The sequence below is a fragment of the Globicephala melas genome, chromosome 17, assembly GCF_963455315.2.
Source record: "Globicephala melas chromosome 17, mGloMel1.2, whole genome shotgun sequence".
In the NCBI taxonomy this organism is placed as follows: domain Eukaryota; kingdom Metazoa; phylum Chordata; class Mammalia; order Artiodactyla; family Delphinidae; genus Globicephala; species Globicephala melas.
Genome location: NC_083330.1, coordinates 29,042,578 through 29,062,184, shown reverse-complemented (window position 1 = coordinate 29,062,184; position 19,607 = coordinate 29,042,578). Strand labels below are relative to the sequence as shown.

General features: G+C 39.2%; 2 protein-coding genes and 1 pseudogene across 5 annotated transcripts in view; 2 read left to right on the top strand and 1 right to left on the bottom strand.

Moving 5' to 3' along the window:
- Positions 1-2,028, bottom strand: part of CPNE3 (copine 3) — a 50,885-nt gene extending 48,857 nt beyond the window's left edge. The window contains exon 1 of the mRNA XM_060287178.1: positions 1,891-2,028. Coding sequence (XP_060143161.1) covers positions 1,891-1,896 — 6 coding nt within the window. The 5' untranslated portion in view covers positions 1,897-2,028. The remainder of the gene's footprint in view (positions 1-1,890) is intronic.
- Positions 2,029-2,115: 87 nt separating this feature from the next.
- RMDN1 (regulator of microtubule dynamics 1) overlaps positions 2,116-19,607 on the top strand; it is a 43,128-nt gene continuing 25,636 nt past the window's right edge. For all 4 annotated transcript variants that reach the window (XM_060287440.2, XM_060287442.2, XM_060287441.2 and 1 more), the window contains exons 1-2: positions 2,116-2,371; positions 17,079-17,196. In XM_060287440.2, coding sequence (XP_060143423.1) covers positions 2,243-2,371; positions 17,079-17,196 — 247 coding nt within the window. In that variant the 5' untranslated portion in view covers positions 2,116-2,242. The remainder of the gene's footprint in view (positions 2,372-17,078; positions 17,197-19,607) is intronic.
- Positions 18,343-19,574, top strand: LOC132593752 (L-lactate dehydrogenase A-like 6A pseudogene; annotated as a pseudogene).

Sequence of the window (19,607 nt, the reverse complement as noted above, 5' to 3'; positions counted from 1 at the left end):
CCAACTGGAATATATGCTCCACTAGGAATTCACATCTAGAAGAATACCAGGCATATTATAGATAAGCAAAATATATTTCATTAGTGAATGAAGAAATTGTGCCAGGCCCTGTTATAGGCAAAAGCAGACATGTCATTGAGTTTATAGTACAGTGAAGGCACACATTACTAATTCTTATCAACTCTACCTCTAAAATATACTCGATTGACAAATAATCACAAATATAAAAATGAAATTATAAAATGTGCTTAGAGCTATAAAGAAAATGAAAATATATTAAGGGGAATCAAGAAAAATTTCTCTGAGGAAGTAACGTTTGGACTGAGAGCTGAAAGGTGAATAGGAATCAGCTAGGTCAGGAATAGTGGAGTGGGGTAGGGGGAAGGGGGAGAGTGCTAGGGTAGTGAAATGGGAAGGAATCCTGAAAGAAACAATATCACATAGGGAAGTCTGAGGCTCATGGGAGGCAAGAAAAGATACTGTGCCTGGAGCCAAGAGAGAAATACTACAAACTTAAAGAGACTAAAGAAACAGGACAATTAAATGCAACACATAATCAGGATTTGAAATGAGTTGGGGAAAAAATGGTTGTTATAAAGGACAGCATTGGGACAATAAGCAAAACTTGTATATTAAATAATAGTATTCTATCAATTTCAATTTCCTGAATTTGGTAACTGTACTGGGACTAAATAAGAGAACATCTTTGTTTCTGGGCAGGAAGAGTCATGATATCTGTAATCTATTCTAAAAAGGTTCAACAACGGAAAATGATAATAGGAATAGAATATGCATATTATATGTAAAGAAAGATAAAGAAAATGTGGCAATATGTTAACAATGGATGAATCTAGGTGAAGAATATATGGGATTTCCTACAACTTTCCTAAGGATCTAAATTTTTTTTCAAAATGAAAATTTTAATTAAAATTTTACTCTGGCTGACATATTAGAAACTCAGTCTCAGGATTATGATGGCATTCAGTGGTATAAACATATTATTTAGCAATACTGAGAAAACTACCAGTAGAAATATGTAAAAAAAGAAAGTTTGGAAGAGGATCTATATATCTTTTAAAATATATGTTAAAAACAAAGAAAATAGGGATATCACTGATGTAATCCTAAAGAAATACGGTTGATTTAACGGGAAGTGGTGGAAGGAGCAATCAATAGAAGAAGCATTGGACTAATTGTTAGAAGACATGGATTCTAGTCTTCTACCAATACCTACCAGCTAGGTAACCTTGGTTAATAAATCTCTTTGAGCTATAGTTCACTTGTTTATTAACTTGGGATACCACTTACTTCACAAGGTCGTTGGGAAGATCAAATGAAATAAAAGTGTTTGTTAATTCACTACATAGTATTGAAAGTACTACATAAATGTAACCTATTTTTTAAAAAACTATAACTATCTTCCCTTATTGCCCATAAAAAAATTTCATATAATCCATATAGTAGGTTTGCAGCTTGTGTTTTCTCCCACATCAAATCTGAAGTAGGATTCAAAACCTCTTCATCCTCTCCAAAAGAATTCCAGTCCAGTGAAAAAGCAATACCGACCTTACTGAATATTCTGAGGGGAAGCCAGGGGTTTTATACGACACATCCCAAAGCACACAACGCCATCAACCTTCTGTCAAGAGGCCTCCTCTCCCTAGTCTTTCTTGTTGGATCACTGTGGGCTGGTCATTCTTTGCCCGTCTCTGGCTTCTCCCTTCTCCCTGAGAAACTCCCCCTCCAGTCTCTTAATCTCTTCCATTCCCTTCTTTATGTAGAACAGTTTAATTCTAACAAGCGTTTATTTCCTAAAAGGACCCTCCAGTACCAGGATTCTCCCCACCTTAGAAGGCAGCAGAGAACTATAAATAACAAATCATTATTTACTTGCATACGGAAATCCTTGGGTCTGTTTCAGAGCTTTCAAGTCTGTTCTGGTGATCTATCCTTTAGCCAAAGCCAAAACAGACCCCCCAGGACGGCCAAAAGCCAGCAGCCCGAAGGGCGCTATTTCCCTGCCCCAGTCCACTCGGCGCAGGCGCAGCAAGGCCACTAAGTCCCGCCCAACCGAGGTATTTCCCGCCCCCAGAAACCGTGGACCGGAAGCTGCGGAGAGGAAGAGGAGCGGGGCCGGAAGCCAGCCGACGCTGCTCTCTGTGGAGAGACTGGGGAGCCTTTCGCTCCGCCCCGCTTCGTAGAAGCCAAAGGGGTGAGGGGTCAGGCCTGCGAGCTGCGGATCATGGCGCTAGCCTTGCGACTCTGGCGCTCCCTTCCTTTGGGACGTAGCGCTGCCCCGGGACCTCGGCTCCCGACGGGTGCTGCTGGCAGCAGGGAGCAGTGCGTTCTTTGGCGACTCCGCGGCGCTGAGGTACCCTCGCCGTCCTGGCTCCCGCTTTCCTCCCCTACCGGCTGGGCTCCGGCGGCCCCTTCCTTCTTCAGGCTCGGTGGCCCCGTGTCACCTTAGGGTATGTGGTGAACTGAGGAAGGAGTTCGGGGCCTGGTGTGCCTGGAGCTCTCCCGGTGACCGCGACGGACAGGTCCTCTCCCTTTCGCAAGCCCAGTTCCTCTCTGAAAACTGGGGTCGGAGGAAGAGTGAGTTCCCCCCAGCCCCTCCCATCACTCCGGAGAATCTGCCTTATGCCTGTCTTTCCTGTGTAAACGCAAGGAGAACTGTAGGGGGGAAAAAGACCTTGACCTCTGTGAGATAATTTTAACTTTCGGTGACGGCCAGATACGGTAATAGCACCTGAGGCTGGCAGTCTACAGGACTTTGGGAAGTTTGCGGTGTGATCTTGAAAATTCCTACGGCTCAGAACCAGAGATTTATGCACTATTTAGATTTAAAAATTATTTTTGAGTTTCTTGTTTCATCTGCATAACGTTAAGGAAGGATGTTGGGATGTTAGCTTGTCATCCCAATTTTCACATTTCTGTTAGACTGATTGGCCTAGGTTTATCTCTGAAAGGGGATTGAAGGGTGAGGGTGTGCATTGGATATATATCATTTGAACTAGGTGCTTCATTATTTTAAATTATTTTAAATATACATTTTTGACTGCCTGCTATGTGTTCAGAGTTGTGGGGTGGGGGAGGGTTGAAAGACAGTAAGGCTTGATCCCTTTCCTTGGAAGAGCTTATAGCCAGATGGGTTGATGTTAGATGATATGAGCAGAGGAATGGGAGGAGTACTAAGTATGAAACTAGCCTCAAGTTTCCAAATTAGAGCTTTGGTGAGTTAAAAATTTCATTTTAGTGGAATGATCCACTATTATTAGATAATAATAACATTTATTGAAGGCTTACTATAACCAGGCATTGTGTTAAGCATTACCTGGTTTAATTGTGTACTGAAATGTTTCCATGCACCCTATGAAATAAGAACTGTTATTTTATCCATTTTTTTAGAAGAGGAAACTGAAATAAGCTTAAATAATGTATCCAAGTCACACAACTAGAAAGATGTATCTCCAGATACTCCGAGTATCTACAGAGCACATGAGCTGCATATGGCCATTGTGCTAAAAAACTGAAAACTAGAGAAGCAAGATAGAAAAGGACAGAAAAAAATCACAGTAACGAGATACTAGAGAGACTTGTAGGTAATAAAACTCTGCTCTAAGCCAAAGGCAATAATGAAAATTCTTTCCTCCCTCTAAGTATTTTGAATTTTTAGGGAGGTGGAACTATTTATTATTACCAGATTTCCAATTTTTCATGTGTTTTCATAGCCTTATCATTTCTATTTTTCTTTTTCCTAGACCTTCCTCCCTGCTTGATGTCAATAAGTTGAGTTTGAGGTATTTATTCCCCAGGGGTTTGCAGAGATTGGGGGCTACTTTTGAGTAGCTCAGACTTCATTCTTCTGTCTTTTTCAATTTGTAATCTACACTACAAAACACTCATCTCTGAACGTTTATTTTTCAGCGAATTTGTACTGAGTGCTTACTATGAGCAAGACTATTCTAAGCTCTGGGGGTATATTGAACGTGAGAAACAACCCTTTTCTCACTGATCTGACAGAAGGAAAGGTAGTTATTGAGTAAATGTAATGAATGCTAAGTGTTAGGAAAAGGGAAGCAAAATTACACCTAATCTGATCTTAAAGGGAAAAGGGAAAGTGTGTAAGCGGTTAGAGATGTGATATAAAGACTTGATAAAGGGAAGATGAGGACAAAAGAATATGCCTGTAGAGAGAGTAGCATGAGGCTTTGAGGTAAGAAAAGGTGGCATTTTTGAGGAACTGAAAGTATGACTGAAGCCTGGAGTGGAAGAGTAAACTGAAATAAACCAAGGCTGAAAAGTTAGGCAAGTACCAGTTTATTAGTTATCTATTATTGATAACAAATTATCATGAAGCATAATGTTTATTATCTCATGGTTTCTGTTGATTAGGAATCCACATGAGGTTTATCTGGGTGCCTCTAGCTGAAGATCTCTCATAAGGTTGAATCAGCCTGTTCAGTTGCTAAGGGCTCCTGCCAAGGCTCAACTTGAGGGTAAAGGGAAAATTCTGCTTCCAAGCTCATCATGTGCCTGTAGGCAGGCCTCTGTTACTCACCAGGAGGGCTTCTTCTCAGGGCTGCCTCAAGACACAGTAGCTAGATTCCCCCATGGCAGGCATGCAGTCAGAAGGAACACGTGAGAGTGAGTATCAAAGATGGAAGCCACAGTCTTTTTATAACCTAATCTTAGAAGTAACATCTTTTCACTTCTGCATATTCTGTTTCTTACAAGGGAGTCAGTAAGTTCAGTCTACATTTAAGGGGAGGGGATTGCACAAGGGAGTGAATAGTAGAAAGCAGGGCTCATTGAGGGCCATTTTATTTTATTTATTTTTAAATTGAGAGATAATTGACATGTATTAGTTTCAGGTGTACAACATGATGATTCAGTATTTGTATTTGTATATATTGTGAAATGATCACCACAATAAGGCTAGTTGATATCAATCTCCACACATAGTTACAATTTTTTTCTGGTGATGAGAACTTTTAAGATTTCTTCTCTCAGCTACTTTCACGTATACAATACAGTATTATTAATTATAGTCACCGTGCTGTACATTATATCCTCAGGATGTATTTATTTTATAACTGGAAGTTTGTCCACCTTCACCCATTTCACCTACCTCTTCCACACACCCCCAGCCCCTCTTCCCTTGCCTCTGGCAACCACCAAACTCTTATATATGAGTTTGGATTTTTTTTTTTAGATTCCACATATAAGTTAGATCATACTGTATTTGTCTTTTTCTCTCTCATTTATTTCGCTTAGCCTAATGCCCTCAAGGTCCATGTTGTTGCAAATGGCAAGATTTGTTTTTTTTTCCAATGGTTGAATAATATTCCATTTTGTGTGTGTATCATTTTGTTGTTGTTCATTCATTGATGGACACTTAGGTTGCTTTCATGTCTTGGCCATTGTAAATAATATTGCAGTGCAACATGGGGTGCATATATTTTTTAAAGTTAGTGTTTTTGTTTCCTTTGGATAAATACCTAGAAGTGGAATCGGTGGATCATATTGACGTTCTATTTTCAATTTTTGGAAGAACCACCATACTGTTTTCCATAGTGGCTGCACCAATTTACATTCCCAACAGTGGCGCACAGAGTGCCCTTTTCTCAAATCCTCTCCAGCACTGGTTATATCTTGTCTTTTTGATAATGGCCATTCTAACAGGTGTGAGGTGAGATTTCATTATGGTTCTGATTTGCATTTCCCTGGTGATTAGTGATGTTGAGTACCTTTTCATGTACCTCTTGGCTCTCTGTATGTCTTCTTTGGAAAAATGTTTCTTCAGATCCTCTACCCACTTTTTTAATTGGATGTTTGTTTTTTTGCTGTTGAGTTGTATGAGTTCTTAATGTATTTTAGATACTAACCCCTTATCAGATATATGATTTGCAAATATTTTTTCCCTTTTGGTAGGGTGCCTTTTCATTTTGTTCATTGTTTCCTTTGCTGTGCAGAAACATTTCAGTTTGATGAAGTCCCACTTGTTTGTTTTTGCTTTTGTTGCCTTTGTTTTTGGTGTCAAATTCAAAGTCATTGCCAAGACCAGTGTCGTGGAGCTTACCCCTATGTTTCCTTCTAGGAGTTTTATGGTTTCAGGTCTTACAATGAAGTCTTTAATCCATTTTGAGTTAATTTTTGTGTATGGAGTATAAGGTAGTGGTCCAGTTTCATGCTTTTGCATGTGACTGTCCAGTTTTCCCAACACCAAAAAGACTGTCCTTCCCCCATTATATATTCTTGACTCTTTTGTCAATAATTACTGACAACATAGGCGTGGGGTTATTTCTGGGCTCTCTACTCTGTTTCATTGATCTATGTGTCTGTTTTTTATGTGAATACCATACTGTTTTGATCACTATAGGTTTATAATTTAGTTTGAAATCAGGGAGCATGATGCCTTCAGCTTTGCTCTTTTTTTCTCAGGATTGCTTTGGCTATTTGGGGTATTTTGTAATTCCATAAAAACCTTAGGATTGTTCTATTTCTGTGGAAAACACCATTGGAGTTTTTATAGGAATTGTACTGAACCTAAAGATTGCTTTGGGTAGTATGGACCTTTTAACAATATTAATTCCTCTAAACCATGAGCATGGAATATCTTTCCATTATGTCCTCTTCAATTTCTTTCATCAGTGTCTTATAGTTTTCAGTGTACAGGTCTTTCACCTCCTTGGTTAAATTTATTCCTAGGTGTTTTATTCTTTTTGGCATAACTGTAAATGGGATTATTTTCTCAACTTCTATTTTTAATAGTTTGTTATTAGTATATAAAAACATTTTTTGTATATTGATTTTATATGCTGCAACTTTACTTAATTCGTATATTATTTCTAACAGTTTTTTTGTGGAGTCTTTAGGGTTTTCTGTGTATGCCGTCATGTCATCTGCATGTACTGATAATTTTACTTCTTTTCCAATTTGTATGCCCCACACCTTGTTTTCTTTTCTTGCCTAATTGCTCTGGCTAGGACTTCCAATACTATACTGAATAAAAGTGGCAAGAGAGGGTATCCTTGTCTTGTTTCTCATCTTAGAGGAGAAGCTTTCAACTTTTCACTATTGACTGTGATGTTAGCCATGGATTTGTCATTTATGGCCTTTATTACGTTGAGGTACATTCCCTCTATACCCTCTTTGTTCAGAATTTTATCATAAATAGATACTGAATTTTCACAAATGCTTTTTCTGCATCTATTGAGATGATCATATGATTTTTTGGCATTCATTTTGTTAATATGGTGAATCAGATTGATTTGCAGATGTTAAACCGTCCTTGCATCCCTAAAATAAATCCCACTTGATCTTGGCTTATGATTCTTTTAGTGTATTATTGAATTTCATTTGCTAATTCTGTTGAAGATTTTTGCATCTATGTTCATCAGGGATATTGGCCTGTACTTTTTTTTTCTTGTAATGTTCTTTTCTGACTTTGGTATTAGGGTAATGCTAGCCTCATAAAATGAGTTTGGAAGTTTTTCCTCTTCTATTTTTGAAAGAGTTTGAGAAGCATTGGTATTCATTCCTTAAATGTTTGATAGAATTCACCATTGAATCCATCTAGTCCTAGGCCATTCTTTGTTGGGAGGCTTTTGATTACTGATTCAATTGCCTCAATTGGTAATTGGTCTGTTCAGATTTTCTATTTCTTCATGATACAGTCTTGGTAGGTTGTATGTTAGGAATTTATCCATTTCTTCTAGTTTGTTCAATTTGTCGGTGTATAATTCTTCATAGTAGACTCTTATGGTCCTTTGTACTTCTGTGGTATTGGTTGTGCTGTCTCGTCTTTCATTTATAATTTTATTTATTTGAGTCCTCTCTTTTTCACTTGGTGAATCTAGCTAAATGTTTGTCTATTTTGTGTACCTTAAAAGAAAAAAAAAAAACAAAAAACTCGGGTCTTCATTTTATTGATCATTTCTCTTGTCTTTTTAGTCTCTATTTCATTTGTTCCCCCTCTGATTTTAGTTTTTTCCTTCCTTCTGCTAATTTGGGGTTTTGTTTGTTTTTCTTTTTTTTTTTTTCCCAGCTCCTTGAGGTGTAAAGTGAGTTGTTTAATTGAAATCTTTCATGTTTGTTAACATAGGCATTTATCACTATGAACTTCCCTCTTAGAACTGCTTTTGCTATATCCTACAGGTTTTGGTATGCTGTATTGCCATTTTCAGTTTTTTCAAGGTGTTTTTTAAAAAAATTTCTCATCATTTCTTCTTTGAAGCATTGGTTGTACAGTAGCATGTTGTTTAATCTTCATATATATGTGAATTTTCTTCTTGTAATTGATTTCTAGTTTCATACCATTGTGGTTAGAAAAAATGCGTGATATGATTTTAATCTTCTTACATTTATTAAGACTTATTTTGTGACCTAACATTATGATCTGTCCTGGAGAATGTTTCCTGTACGCTTGTGTATTCTGTTGCTTTGGGATGGCATGTTCTATATATGCCCATTAAGTCCATCTGGTTAAACATGTTGTTTGAGGCCAGTGTTTCCTTATTGATTTTCTTTCTGGATGATCTATCCATTGATGAAAGTGGAGTATTGAAGTCCCTTACTACTATTGTATTGCCATCTATTTCTGTGTTTAGATCTGTTGATAATTGCTTTATATATTTAGGTCCTCCTATGTTGGATGCATATTTACAAACCTTATATCGTCTTGTTGGATTTAGCCCTTTATCGTCATATAATGACATTCTTTGTTTCTTATTACAGTCTTTATCTTAATGTCTGTTTTGTCTGACACAGCTACCCCAACTTCCTTTTGGTTTCCATTTGCATGGAATATTTTTACCATCCCTTCATTCTTCATTTTCAGTCTTTGTGTGTCCTTAAAGCTGAATTGTTTTCGTTGTAGGCAGCATATAGTTGAGTCTGTTTTTTTCTTTCTTTTTTTTTTAAATCCATTCAACCACTCTGTGTCTTTTGGTTGGAGAATTTGGTCCATTTACATTTAAAGTAATTACTGATAGGTATGGATTTACTATTGCCATTTTGTTAATTGTTTTTTGGTTGTTTTGTAATTCTTTTGTTCCTTTCCTCTGCTTTTGCTCTCTTCCTTTGTGATTTGTTTATTTTCTGAAGTGGAATGCTTATTCTTTTCTCTTTCTCTTTGGTGTATCTCCTATAGTTTTTTTTTTTTTTTTTGCGGTATGCGGGCCTCTCACTGTTGTGGCCTCTCCCATTGTGGAGCACAGGCTCCGGACAAGCTCAGCTGCCATAGCTCACGGGCCCAGCTGCTCTGCAGCATGTGGGATCTTCCCGGACCAGGGCACGAACCCATGTCCCCTGCATCTGCAGGCGGACTCTCAACCACTGCGCCACCAGGGAAGCCCTCCTATAGTTTTTTTTTAATTAATTTATTTTCTTTTTCTTTTTGGTTGTGTTGGGTCTTTGTTGCTGTGCACGGGCTTTCTCTAGTTGTGGCGAGCGCGGGCTACTCTTCGTTGTGGTACACAGGCTTCTTATTGCGGTGGCTTGTTATAGAGCATGGGCTCTAGGCATGCGGGCTTCAGTAGTTGTGGCACGCAGGCTCAGTAGTTGTGGCTCGCAGGCTCTAGAGTGCAGGCTCAGTAGTTGCGGCGCACGGGCTCAGTTGCTCTGCGGCATGTGGGATCTTCCCAGACCAGGGCTTGAACCCGTGTCCCATGCATTGGCAGGCAGATTCTTAACCACTGTACCACCAGGGCAGCCCCTCCTATAGGTTTTTGCTTTGTGGTTACCGTGAGGCTTACATAAAACATCTTAGAGTTTTAACAGTCTACTTTAAGTTGATAGCAACTTAAATTTGAATGCATTCTAAAGCTGTATGTTTTTACTTCTCCCCTCCCCCTACATTTTATGTTTTTGATGTTGCAGTTTATTTCTTTTTATTTTGTGTGTCCGTTAACAAATTATTTTTACTACTAGCTTTATAGTCAATTAACTCACCACCTTTACAACATTAGATTTTCCCAATTTTCGTATGTATTTACCTTTACTGGTGAGATTTGTACTTTCATATGTTTTCCTGTTACTAATCAGCACCCTTTCATTTCAAATTAAGGAAGTCCCTTTAAGGTTTCTTGTAAGACCATTCTAGTGATGATAAACTTCTTTAGGTTTTGCTTGTCTGGAGAACTGTTAATCTCTCCTTCAATTCTGAAGGACAACTTTACCAGGTAGAGTGTTCTTAGTTGGCAGTTTTTCCTTTCAGGACTTTAAATATATTGTGCCCAACTCCCTTCTGGCCTGCAAAGTTTCTGCTGAAATATCTGCTGATAAGTCTTGGGGTGGGAGGGAAATCCCTGGTATGTAACACGTTGCTTTTCTCTTGCTGCTTTTAAGGTTCTTGTCTTGACTCTTTAATTTTCATGTGTCTTGGTGTGGGTCTCTTTGGGTTCATCTTTTTTTGAATTCTTTGGGCTTCCTGGATCTGATGTCTGTTTTCTTCCCTGGATTAGGGAAGTTTTCAGCCACTGTTTCTTCAAATAAGTTTTCTACCCCTTTCTCTTCTCCTTCTGGGACATCTATAATACAAATATTGGTTTGTTTGATGTTGTCCCTTAAGTCCCTTAAGCTATCTTCACTCTTCTTTATTCTTTTTTTTTTCCTTTGTGCTGCTCTGATTGGATGAGTTCCATTGCCCTGTCTTCAAGTTCACTGATACTTTCTTCCACTTCTTCTAGTCTGCTGTTGAACCACTCTGTTGTATTTTTCATTTCATTTATTGTATTCTTCAGCTCTGTGATTTCTGTTTGGTACTTTCTTATATTTTCTGTCCCTTTGTTGAAATTCTCACTTTGTTCATCATTCTTCCTCTGAGATCAGTGAGCATCTTTGTGGCTTATTTTGAACACTTTATCAGGTAAATCACTGGTTTCCATTTTATTAAGGTCTTTTTCTGAGGTTTTATAATTGGAAAGGATTGTAATTGGCCCCTAATATGTGTATTTAATTAGCAACCTTCCATTTAGGCCTAGCTATGAAGATAAGCTACTAGGCCTCTGTCACAGAAGGCCTGGAGGTGCATTTCAGTCTGTTTTCTCTGTACAGTAAGTCCCCTACATACGAACAAGTTCTGTTCTGAGAGCACATTCATCAGTTCAATTTGTTCGTTAAGTCCACCAAACTTAGCCTAGGTATCCAGCTAACACAATCGGCTAATAGTACCATACTGTAATAGATTTATAATATTTTTCACACAAATAATACATAAAAAACAAACACAAAAAATAAAGAAAACATTTAAAATCTTACATTATAGTACCTTGAAAAATACAGTAGCACAGTACAACAGCTGGCATACAGGGGCTGGCATCGAGTGAACAGGCAAGAAGAGCTACTGACTGGAGGAGGGAGAGGAGGTGGGAGATGGTAGAGCTGAAGGATCATCAGCAACAGGAGACAGAGGGCAAGCTGCAGTTTCACTCATGCCTGCCATTGATGGCACATGTTCTGGTTCCTCACTGGATTCAATTCTATCTACCCTTTTGAAAAAATTATCCAGTGATGTCTGGGTAGTAGCTCTTTTTTTCTCATCATAAATGACATGGTAGCACTGGATTGCATTCTGAATGGCTGCTGCAACCTTTGTGTACTGTTCTGTGTTCGGGTCCTGTGCCTCAAAAGCTAACAGTGACTCCTCACATAAAGAAAATCCCCTTGCCATTCCCTGCATCGTGAATCTCTTTCGTTCTTCAGTTACTTCTTCCTCTTGTCTCTCTTTGTCCTTCCTCTGGGCCTCCAATTCCATCAGGTCTTTGTTAGTAAGCTCCTTGTGTTGCACAGCAAGGAGCTCAGTGAAATTGTCCTCTTGCAGATCTAGCTCCAGCTTCTTACTGAGAGTCACTAAGTTGCTGAAGACCTCTTTGGACTCCTCATCCACCTTCTCAAATCCATGAAAACCATGAACAAACTGTGAGCAAAGGTTCTTCCAAAACCCCATTCATGATGACGGCCATAACCTCATGCCAAGCAAAGTCAGTACTTTTTATGGCCTTGTAGATGTATAGTCCTTCCAAAATTGTCACAAGATTGTTCCTGATTGATCACGCACCTTTACTGCCTGACAAAAAGTGTGACGTAGATAATGTTTCTTGAAAGTCACTGTAACTCCCTGGTCCACAGGTTGGAAGAGTGACATAGTATTTGGTGGCAGATGCAGTACTTTGACTTTGGGATGAAAGTCACCCATGAATGGGGGGTGGCCTGGAGCATTGTTGAGCAACAGAAGAATGTTGAATAGGACATCCTTCTCCAAGCAATATTCCTCTACCTCTGGGATAAAGTGGTGGTAAACCAATCCTGGAAAATGGCCTGTGCAACCTGGACTTTGGAGTTACTCTTCCACACAACAGGAAGAGAGCCCTTGGCTATATTTTTAAGGGCTCTTGGGTTCTCTGAATGATAAACTAAGAGAGGCTTCAGCTTCATATCGCTGGAAGCATTGCCACCAAACAACAGAGTTAGCCTATCCTTTGTTGCTTTACAATCTGGCATCAACTTTTCCTCCTTACTGATGTAATTTCGGTCTGGCATCCTCTTCCAGTACGGTCCTGTCTCATCCACATTAAAAACCTGCTTGGGTAAATATGTACCTTCATCAGTAATTTCTCAAAGCATTTCAGGAAATTCCTGGGCAGCTACCGTATCTGCACCCTCTACCTTGCCACTTACTTTTATGTTGTGAAAGTTGGCTCTAGACTTGAACCGATGAAATCAGCCATGGCTGGCATTAAAAGATGTGCCCTCTGGTTCTTTGCCATGTTTCTTCAAGTCTTCATAACGGCTTTTACATTTCTTTTGAATAAGCATTAAGCTTAATGAGACTCAGTGCTGATGCTGATCCTGCGTCCACACACTGAGAAGTTTCTCCATCTCCTCCATCACTTTTCCACGCTTCTTCAATATTATCGTTGATATAATCGGCACAGTGGACTTCATATGTTCCACGATCTTGTCCTTGTTCTTTAGAATTGTGCCAATGGTTGAACCATTCGGGTTATAAGAATGAGTGATGTCTACAGTTTTTTTGCCTTGCTCCACTGTCTCAATTATTTTCACTTTTGTTTCCATTGTTATTGCTTGGCACTGTTTAGCAGTACCAGCTGCATAATTGCTGCTTTTACACTTGCTTCTGGACATCCTGGGCTTGAAATAAAGATCCTGTACTACTGTATTGTGTACAGTACACAACCACTTGTAGAGGATGCCCACACATGACAATGTACGCCAGACATGTGAACTAACTTACATGATTGGACATGAGAACGCATGTTCGAATCTTTGAAAGTTCTCAACTTGAATGTTCGTATGTAGGGAACTTAGTGTACTGTGCCCTGTGGGGGTGGGGAGTTAGCCACTTTAGAACTGTTTTTCTGTTTGTTACAGTTATGTGAAACTCATGAACATAAGCCTCATTGGTCACCAGAGTCAAGCGAACAGGGGTTGTCCTCTGGTGGCAGCTGCAAAAACCAGAGCACCAAAAGTATGCACAAACGCTTTTGGGGGAGATACTGGTTACCTGGAGCATGGCAAAGCAAGAGTGCTTTGATAGTGCCCACCCTCTGAGATCTCTGGAAATGATTACTGTGTGTTAAGTTAGATACCTGCTCCTCTGGCTGAAGATAAGATAAGCAAATAAGTGTCTTTCACAGAAAGTCTGGGTGCTTTTCAGTTGACTGTCTCTGTGCTGGGCTCTAGGATGGGTGAGTTTGCGTAAGCGCTTAAAGAATTGTTTCACAGTTTGCTATAGCCTTGTGGGTCTCATGGACACAAGCTCCACTGGCTTTCTAAGTTAGATGTTTTGGGGTTCACCTCTCAGGTACAAGTCTTTAAAGTTGGGGTGCCCAGTGTGAGGTTCAAACCCTTTGCTCCTCAGGGAGAACTCAGGGTTGTGAGTTCGCTCCCAATACTGGGTCTCCACACCAAAGGTGTGGTTTACGGGAAAATTTTATCTCAGCCTCTCTCCTACCTGTTTTGATGTGGTTTTTTTCCTCCTTTGTCTGATGTGGAGGAGTCACTCAGCTAGTTTGGGGGTTTCTTTCAGAGGAAATTGTTCTATATGTAGCTGTAGATTTGGTGTGTCTGTGGGAGGAGGTGTGTTTAGCTTCCTCCTATATTGTCATCTTGAACCAGCACCCTTTGGGACCATTTTAGAGGCTGCCTACCACAACTAGACTCTGAAAACCTTGTAGACCATGTTAAATATTTTTTATTTTATTCTAAAGGTTATAGGAAATCATGAAAGAGTTTTAAACAGAGAATTCATAAGATCAAATTTGAGTTAAAAAATAACTTTTTCTAGTGTCAAGAATAGATAGGCTAGAGTGGATGCTGGAAACCAAATAAAAGATCATCGCTACAGGACAGGTGAGATAATGTGGTGGTTTGAACTTTAGTGGTAGCCATGGAAATGGAAATAAAAGGATATTAATGATGTAAACTAAGTGGACCTGAAAGATAGCTTTGTTGTGGAAGTTCAAAGGAAGAAGTCAAGAATGATTCTCAGTTTTCTGGCTACTCTAGCAGTGTGGATGGTGGTACTCTTTCCTGGGATAGGACCAAAGAAAACAATTTGGAGGGTTAAAGGAGGAGGTGAGTTACCTTTTGGGGTAATTGAGGTGAATATGATGAGATAGCCAAGTTAAAATGTGGAATAGACAGTAGTTTGATAGGTCTGATTTTTTCCTTCTGATCCCTGGGCTGGAGATCGAGATTCGGAGACTTTAGCATATGGTTGTAAATGATGCCGTGGTAGAAGTTGAAAGTACAGTTGACCCCTGCACAATGCAGGGGTTAAGGGTGCTGGCCCCCCAAGCAGTCGAAAATCTGCTTATAACTTTACAGTCCTCTGTATCTGTGGGTTCAACTGTTTAGTACTGTAGTACATATTTATTGAAGAATATCCACATATAAGTGGACCCGCACAGCTTAAACCTGTGTTGTTGGAGGGTCAAATGTATTTAATAGTAAGATGAGAAGAAGGCCTATCACAGAGGAATTCCAGCATTTAAGAGGAGGAGGAGCTGGCAAGAAGTTAGTAGAAAAACCAGGAGATGGTGGTGACACATTCCTTTCCATCTAGTGATGAGTTTGTATATTTGAATTCCTTCTAGCTTGAAATCATTATAAATCAGTGTTGAAGAAAAGACATATCTAAGAGATAGCTTGCTTCTTTTGTTCAACAAATTTTCTTTTCAACAAATATTTTTTCAGAATTCATTGTATGGAAGGCATTGTGCTGAGTAATGGCTAAATACCATGAAGGGGAAAACTGAGTGAAGTGGGCTTGAGGGAAACAATAGCTGTTATGGCTGATACTTGAGATGCCTGTTATACTTCATGTGGAGGTAAATGTTTGGGCAGCTGAATATATGATTCTGAAGTTAAGTGGAGACCTCTGGGCTTTTTAAAATTTGCATGTTTTTGGCATGTTGATGGCATTTAAAGCCATGAAACAAAATGAGATCACCAAAATGATATGTATAGAGAAACGAAGGTCTGGGATTAAACCCAGGACACACCTGGGCAGTGAGGTTTTGGAGATGAAGAACCAACAAAAGAGAAGGAGCAGTTATTGAAATAGGAGTAAATTCAAGAGAGTAGTATTACAAAAGCTAAGCGAAGAGTGCTTCAAGAGTGAGAGAACACAGCAAGTACTGAGGAAAGGGATTGGATGAATTATAAAATGACGAGGAAATTTGGGGGATTGACGGATATGTTCATTATCTTGATTGTGGTGATAGTTTTACGGGTTTACATATATCTTAACACATGATACACATTATGAATATGCAGTTTATTTTATGTCACATATCTCAATAAAGCGATATTTTAAAAATTTCTTATATTAACCATCCATTTATGATTTTTTTTTTTTAAAAAGGAGGGAGTGAACAGCTGTCAATTGCTGTTGATAGATCAAGTAAGATGAGAGTTTACTAGGAAGTAGCATCCTTGGTTGCCTTAACTAGAATACCATCAGTGGAGTTGTGGGGATAAAAGTGATTTGTGTGAGTTCAAGAGAAAATGGGAAGAGAGGAAGTGGAGACAGAGCTCTAGAAAACTTTTTGAAAGAGTTTTGCTGAAAAGAGAATTTGGAAAATGAGACTGAAGGGAGATGTGAAGTCAAAAGGAAGCTTTTTGTTTTGTTTTTGTTTGTTTGTTTGTTTTGCGGTTTGCGGGCCTCTCACTGTTGTGGCCTCTCCCGTTGTGGAGCACAGGCTCTGGACGCGCAGGGTCAGCACCCATGGCTCACGGGCCCAGCCACTTAGCGGCATGTGGGATCTTTCCGGACCGGGGCACGAACCCATGTCCCCTGCATCAGCAGGCGGACTCTCAACCACTGTGCCACCAGGGAAGCCCTGTTTTCTTTTTAAGAAGGGAACAATTACAGCTTTCAAAGATAGTATAGCTTGTTTTTATTCAGATGGGAATAAATTGACAGAAAGGACAAAATTGATGCTATGTGAAAAAAAGGGAAGAATTGCTGCAGTGATATCCATATACTCCTTTGCCATTGGTCTTGAGAATTCTGGCCATAATTATGAAAATGAATTTCTAAATCTGTTTTGATATGCTCTTTATTTTATTCATGGTTTATTTTAAAACTGGGTTTCATGGATCACTTTTGAAGATAGCTTTATTTAAAGCCATGTATATTTTTTATGTGTAATTACCATATTTGATATCTTTCATCTTATCTGTTCTTAAGGTTGATATTAATTATATTGGTGTCTCTTATTTTATTTCAAGAAATTATAATATCCATGCTTCCTCAAATAAAATGTAGATATTCCAGTCCAGCAGTTATCAGCATAACTGTGATTGTTACATAAGCTACCAGTATCAGCTGTTGTTAAGAATCTTTTCTTAGCAGGATATGCTCTCCCTATGAAGTAATTATGTGAAATAGTTTCACTGAAGAATTTGACAAAGTAAATTTTGAGCTTCCAATACTCTTAGGATTGATTGTGTTGGGGGTAGGAGAAAATTGATGTAATCTTTGCTTGGGATAGCAGTTTCTTCAAATTTTCTAAGTTTGTTAACCCTGACCATAATTCTTTCCATAGGTGATGGGAAACCCAGGAGCTTTTAAAAGAAGTCTTTTATTCTCTGCCTTGTCTTATTTGGGTTTTGAAACTTATCAAGTCATTTCCCAGGCTGCTGTGGTTCATGCCACAGCCAAAGGTAAGCCTAAGGTAAACATCAGGAACACTTAGAGTTGTTTGTGTTTGTTATATTTTGTTAATAACTTATTATTATTATTATTTTTGCGGTACGTGGGTGTCTCACTGCTGTGGCCTCTCCTGTTGCGGAGCACAGGCTCCGGACGCGCAGACTCAGCGGCCATGGCTCACGGGCCCAGCCACTCCGCGGCATGTGGGATCCTCCCAGACCGGGGCACGAACCCATGTCCCCTGCATCAGCAGGTGGACTTTTAACCACTGCGCCACCAGGGAAGCCCCAAGAAAAACTTTTAATTTATGAGTTAATAAGCCTTTTTGTTTTTCACAGTCCTCACTTTTTAACTATCAAGAAGGTACTTGGGAAAGAAGAGACTTGATTTTGAATAGATGTTCTTATTAAAGTTCTAGTAGATGAAGAATTTGAGAATAGCTAAAGAGTACTAGTTATTCGTTGATTTCATTTGCCCATGACTATTCTTATATTTTTAAAAAAGCAGATGCTTGAATTGCTACGTTTTTGTTTTATCTTTTCTTTCGTTTAATGTATCATTTATTTTCATGAAAGACAAAGTAGAGGACTTGGTTTTCTCACTGGCTTAATGACATATTTTGGCAAATACTTAAAACTCAGCTTTTTAAAGCTCCCTAGACTTTTCATCATAACTTTAACTCTCACAGCAACCTTGTAAAGTAGTTAGGAGGAGCCATATTTTTACATTACAATATTAATTTTTTTTAAAGCATCCTTGAGAGATGTGCCCAGTGGTTGCACTTTTAAGATTTTTCTGTGTGTGTGCCCCATTATATTAATTTTTGAAAAGGAGCTCAAAAAGTTAAACTTCTTCAAAGTACCAGAGCAGAAACCTTACCTTTCTTTTCATGTCTATCACACTTAGTTTCAGTGAGCTTTAGCACCATTACAGAAATGAGTGCAAAGTTTTAGGGCTTCCCTAGGGAACAAAATATGGCACTTTGAAAGGCAAAGTCAAAATTATTTATAGCCTTAATGATCATAGTTGGTTTTTTCAGAAGTGTCCTAATGCCAGAAAATTACTGCATATTTGGTAAGGTGCTAGGCCCCTGTGAGGCCTGCATGATCTGGGCTGTGGCCTTGCACAGACACAGTAGTAGAGGGTAAGGGGGAGTGTCAAACGGTCAACTGTTTCCTGACTTTGTACTTCAAGGTACTTTGATGTGGCTTTCCTCCATTTTCTTCCTCCACCTCTTGAGTGAATGGCCATGAACTGGGCTACAGGAGTCCTGTGGATCACCAAATGGGTAGGCCCCCTTGCCCAGAGATTGCTCTGTGTCCTAGCCAGACTCACACATCCTGCTGAGCAATGGCTGACCCTTCACTCCCGTTTCCAAGATGGCTACTGTCAAGTGTGAACTTATTAAGAATTTCACTTCAGAGGAAACCATTCATCACAGTAAGATCTCCATTATAGGAACTGGATTAGTTGTCATGGCCTGTGCTAATAGCATCTTATTAAAAGGCTTGAGTGATGAACTTGCCTTTGTGGATGTTGATGAAGGCAAACTGAAGGGTGAGACACTGGCTCTTCAACATGGCAGCCCTTTCATGAAAATGCCAAATATTGTTTCCAGCAAAGATTACCTTGTCACTGCAAACTCCAACCTAGTGATTATCACAGCAGGTGCATACCCAAGAAAAAGAGAAACACACTTTGATGTAGTCAAGTAAAATGTGCCCATCTTTAACATAATGATTTCTTGTATTACCCAGTGTAGTCCTGGCTGCAAACTGATATTTGCTTCCAATCCAGTGGGTATCTTAATTACGTAGCTTGGAAGTTGAGTGCCTTTCCCAAAAACCATGTTACTGGAACAACATGGTTTTTGGGAAGTGGCTGTAATCTGAAGTCTACCCATATCCATTTCTTCATTGGGCAAAGGCTTGCTATCCACTGTGAAAGCTGTTGTAGATGGATCTATAACCATTGGTAAACATGGAAACTTCAGTGTACCTGTGTGGAGTGGAGTTAACATTGCCGTGTCCCTCTGAAGGATCTAAACTCAGATATAGGAACAGATAAAGATCCTGAACAGTGGAAAAATGTCCACAAAGAAGTGATTACCTATGGCTATGAAATGGTTAAAAGGAAAGTTTATATTAATTGGGACATTGGCCTAACTTTAGCTGATTTAACAGAAAGCATTTTTAAGAGTCTCAGGAAAGTTTCCACCGTAAGTAAGGACCTCTATGGAATAAATGAAGTGTTCCTTAGTGTTCCTTGTATTCTGGGAGAGAATGGTATTGCACACCTTACAAAGATAAAGCTGACCTCTGAAGAGGAGGCCCGTTTGAAAAAGAGTGCAGAAAAACTTTGGGAAATTCAGAAGGAGCTCATGCTTTAAAGTTGTTAAAGCTACCATTCTGAAGTTACTGAA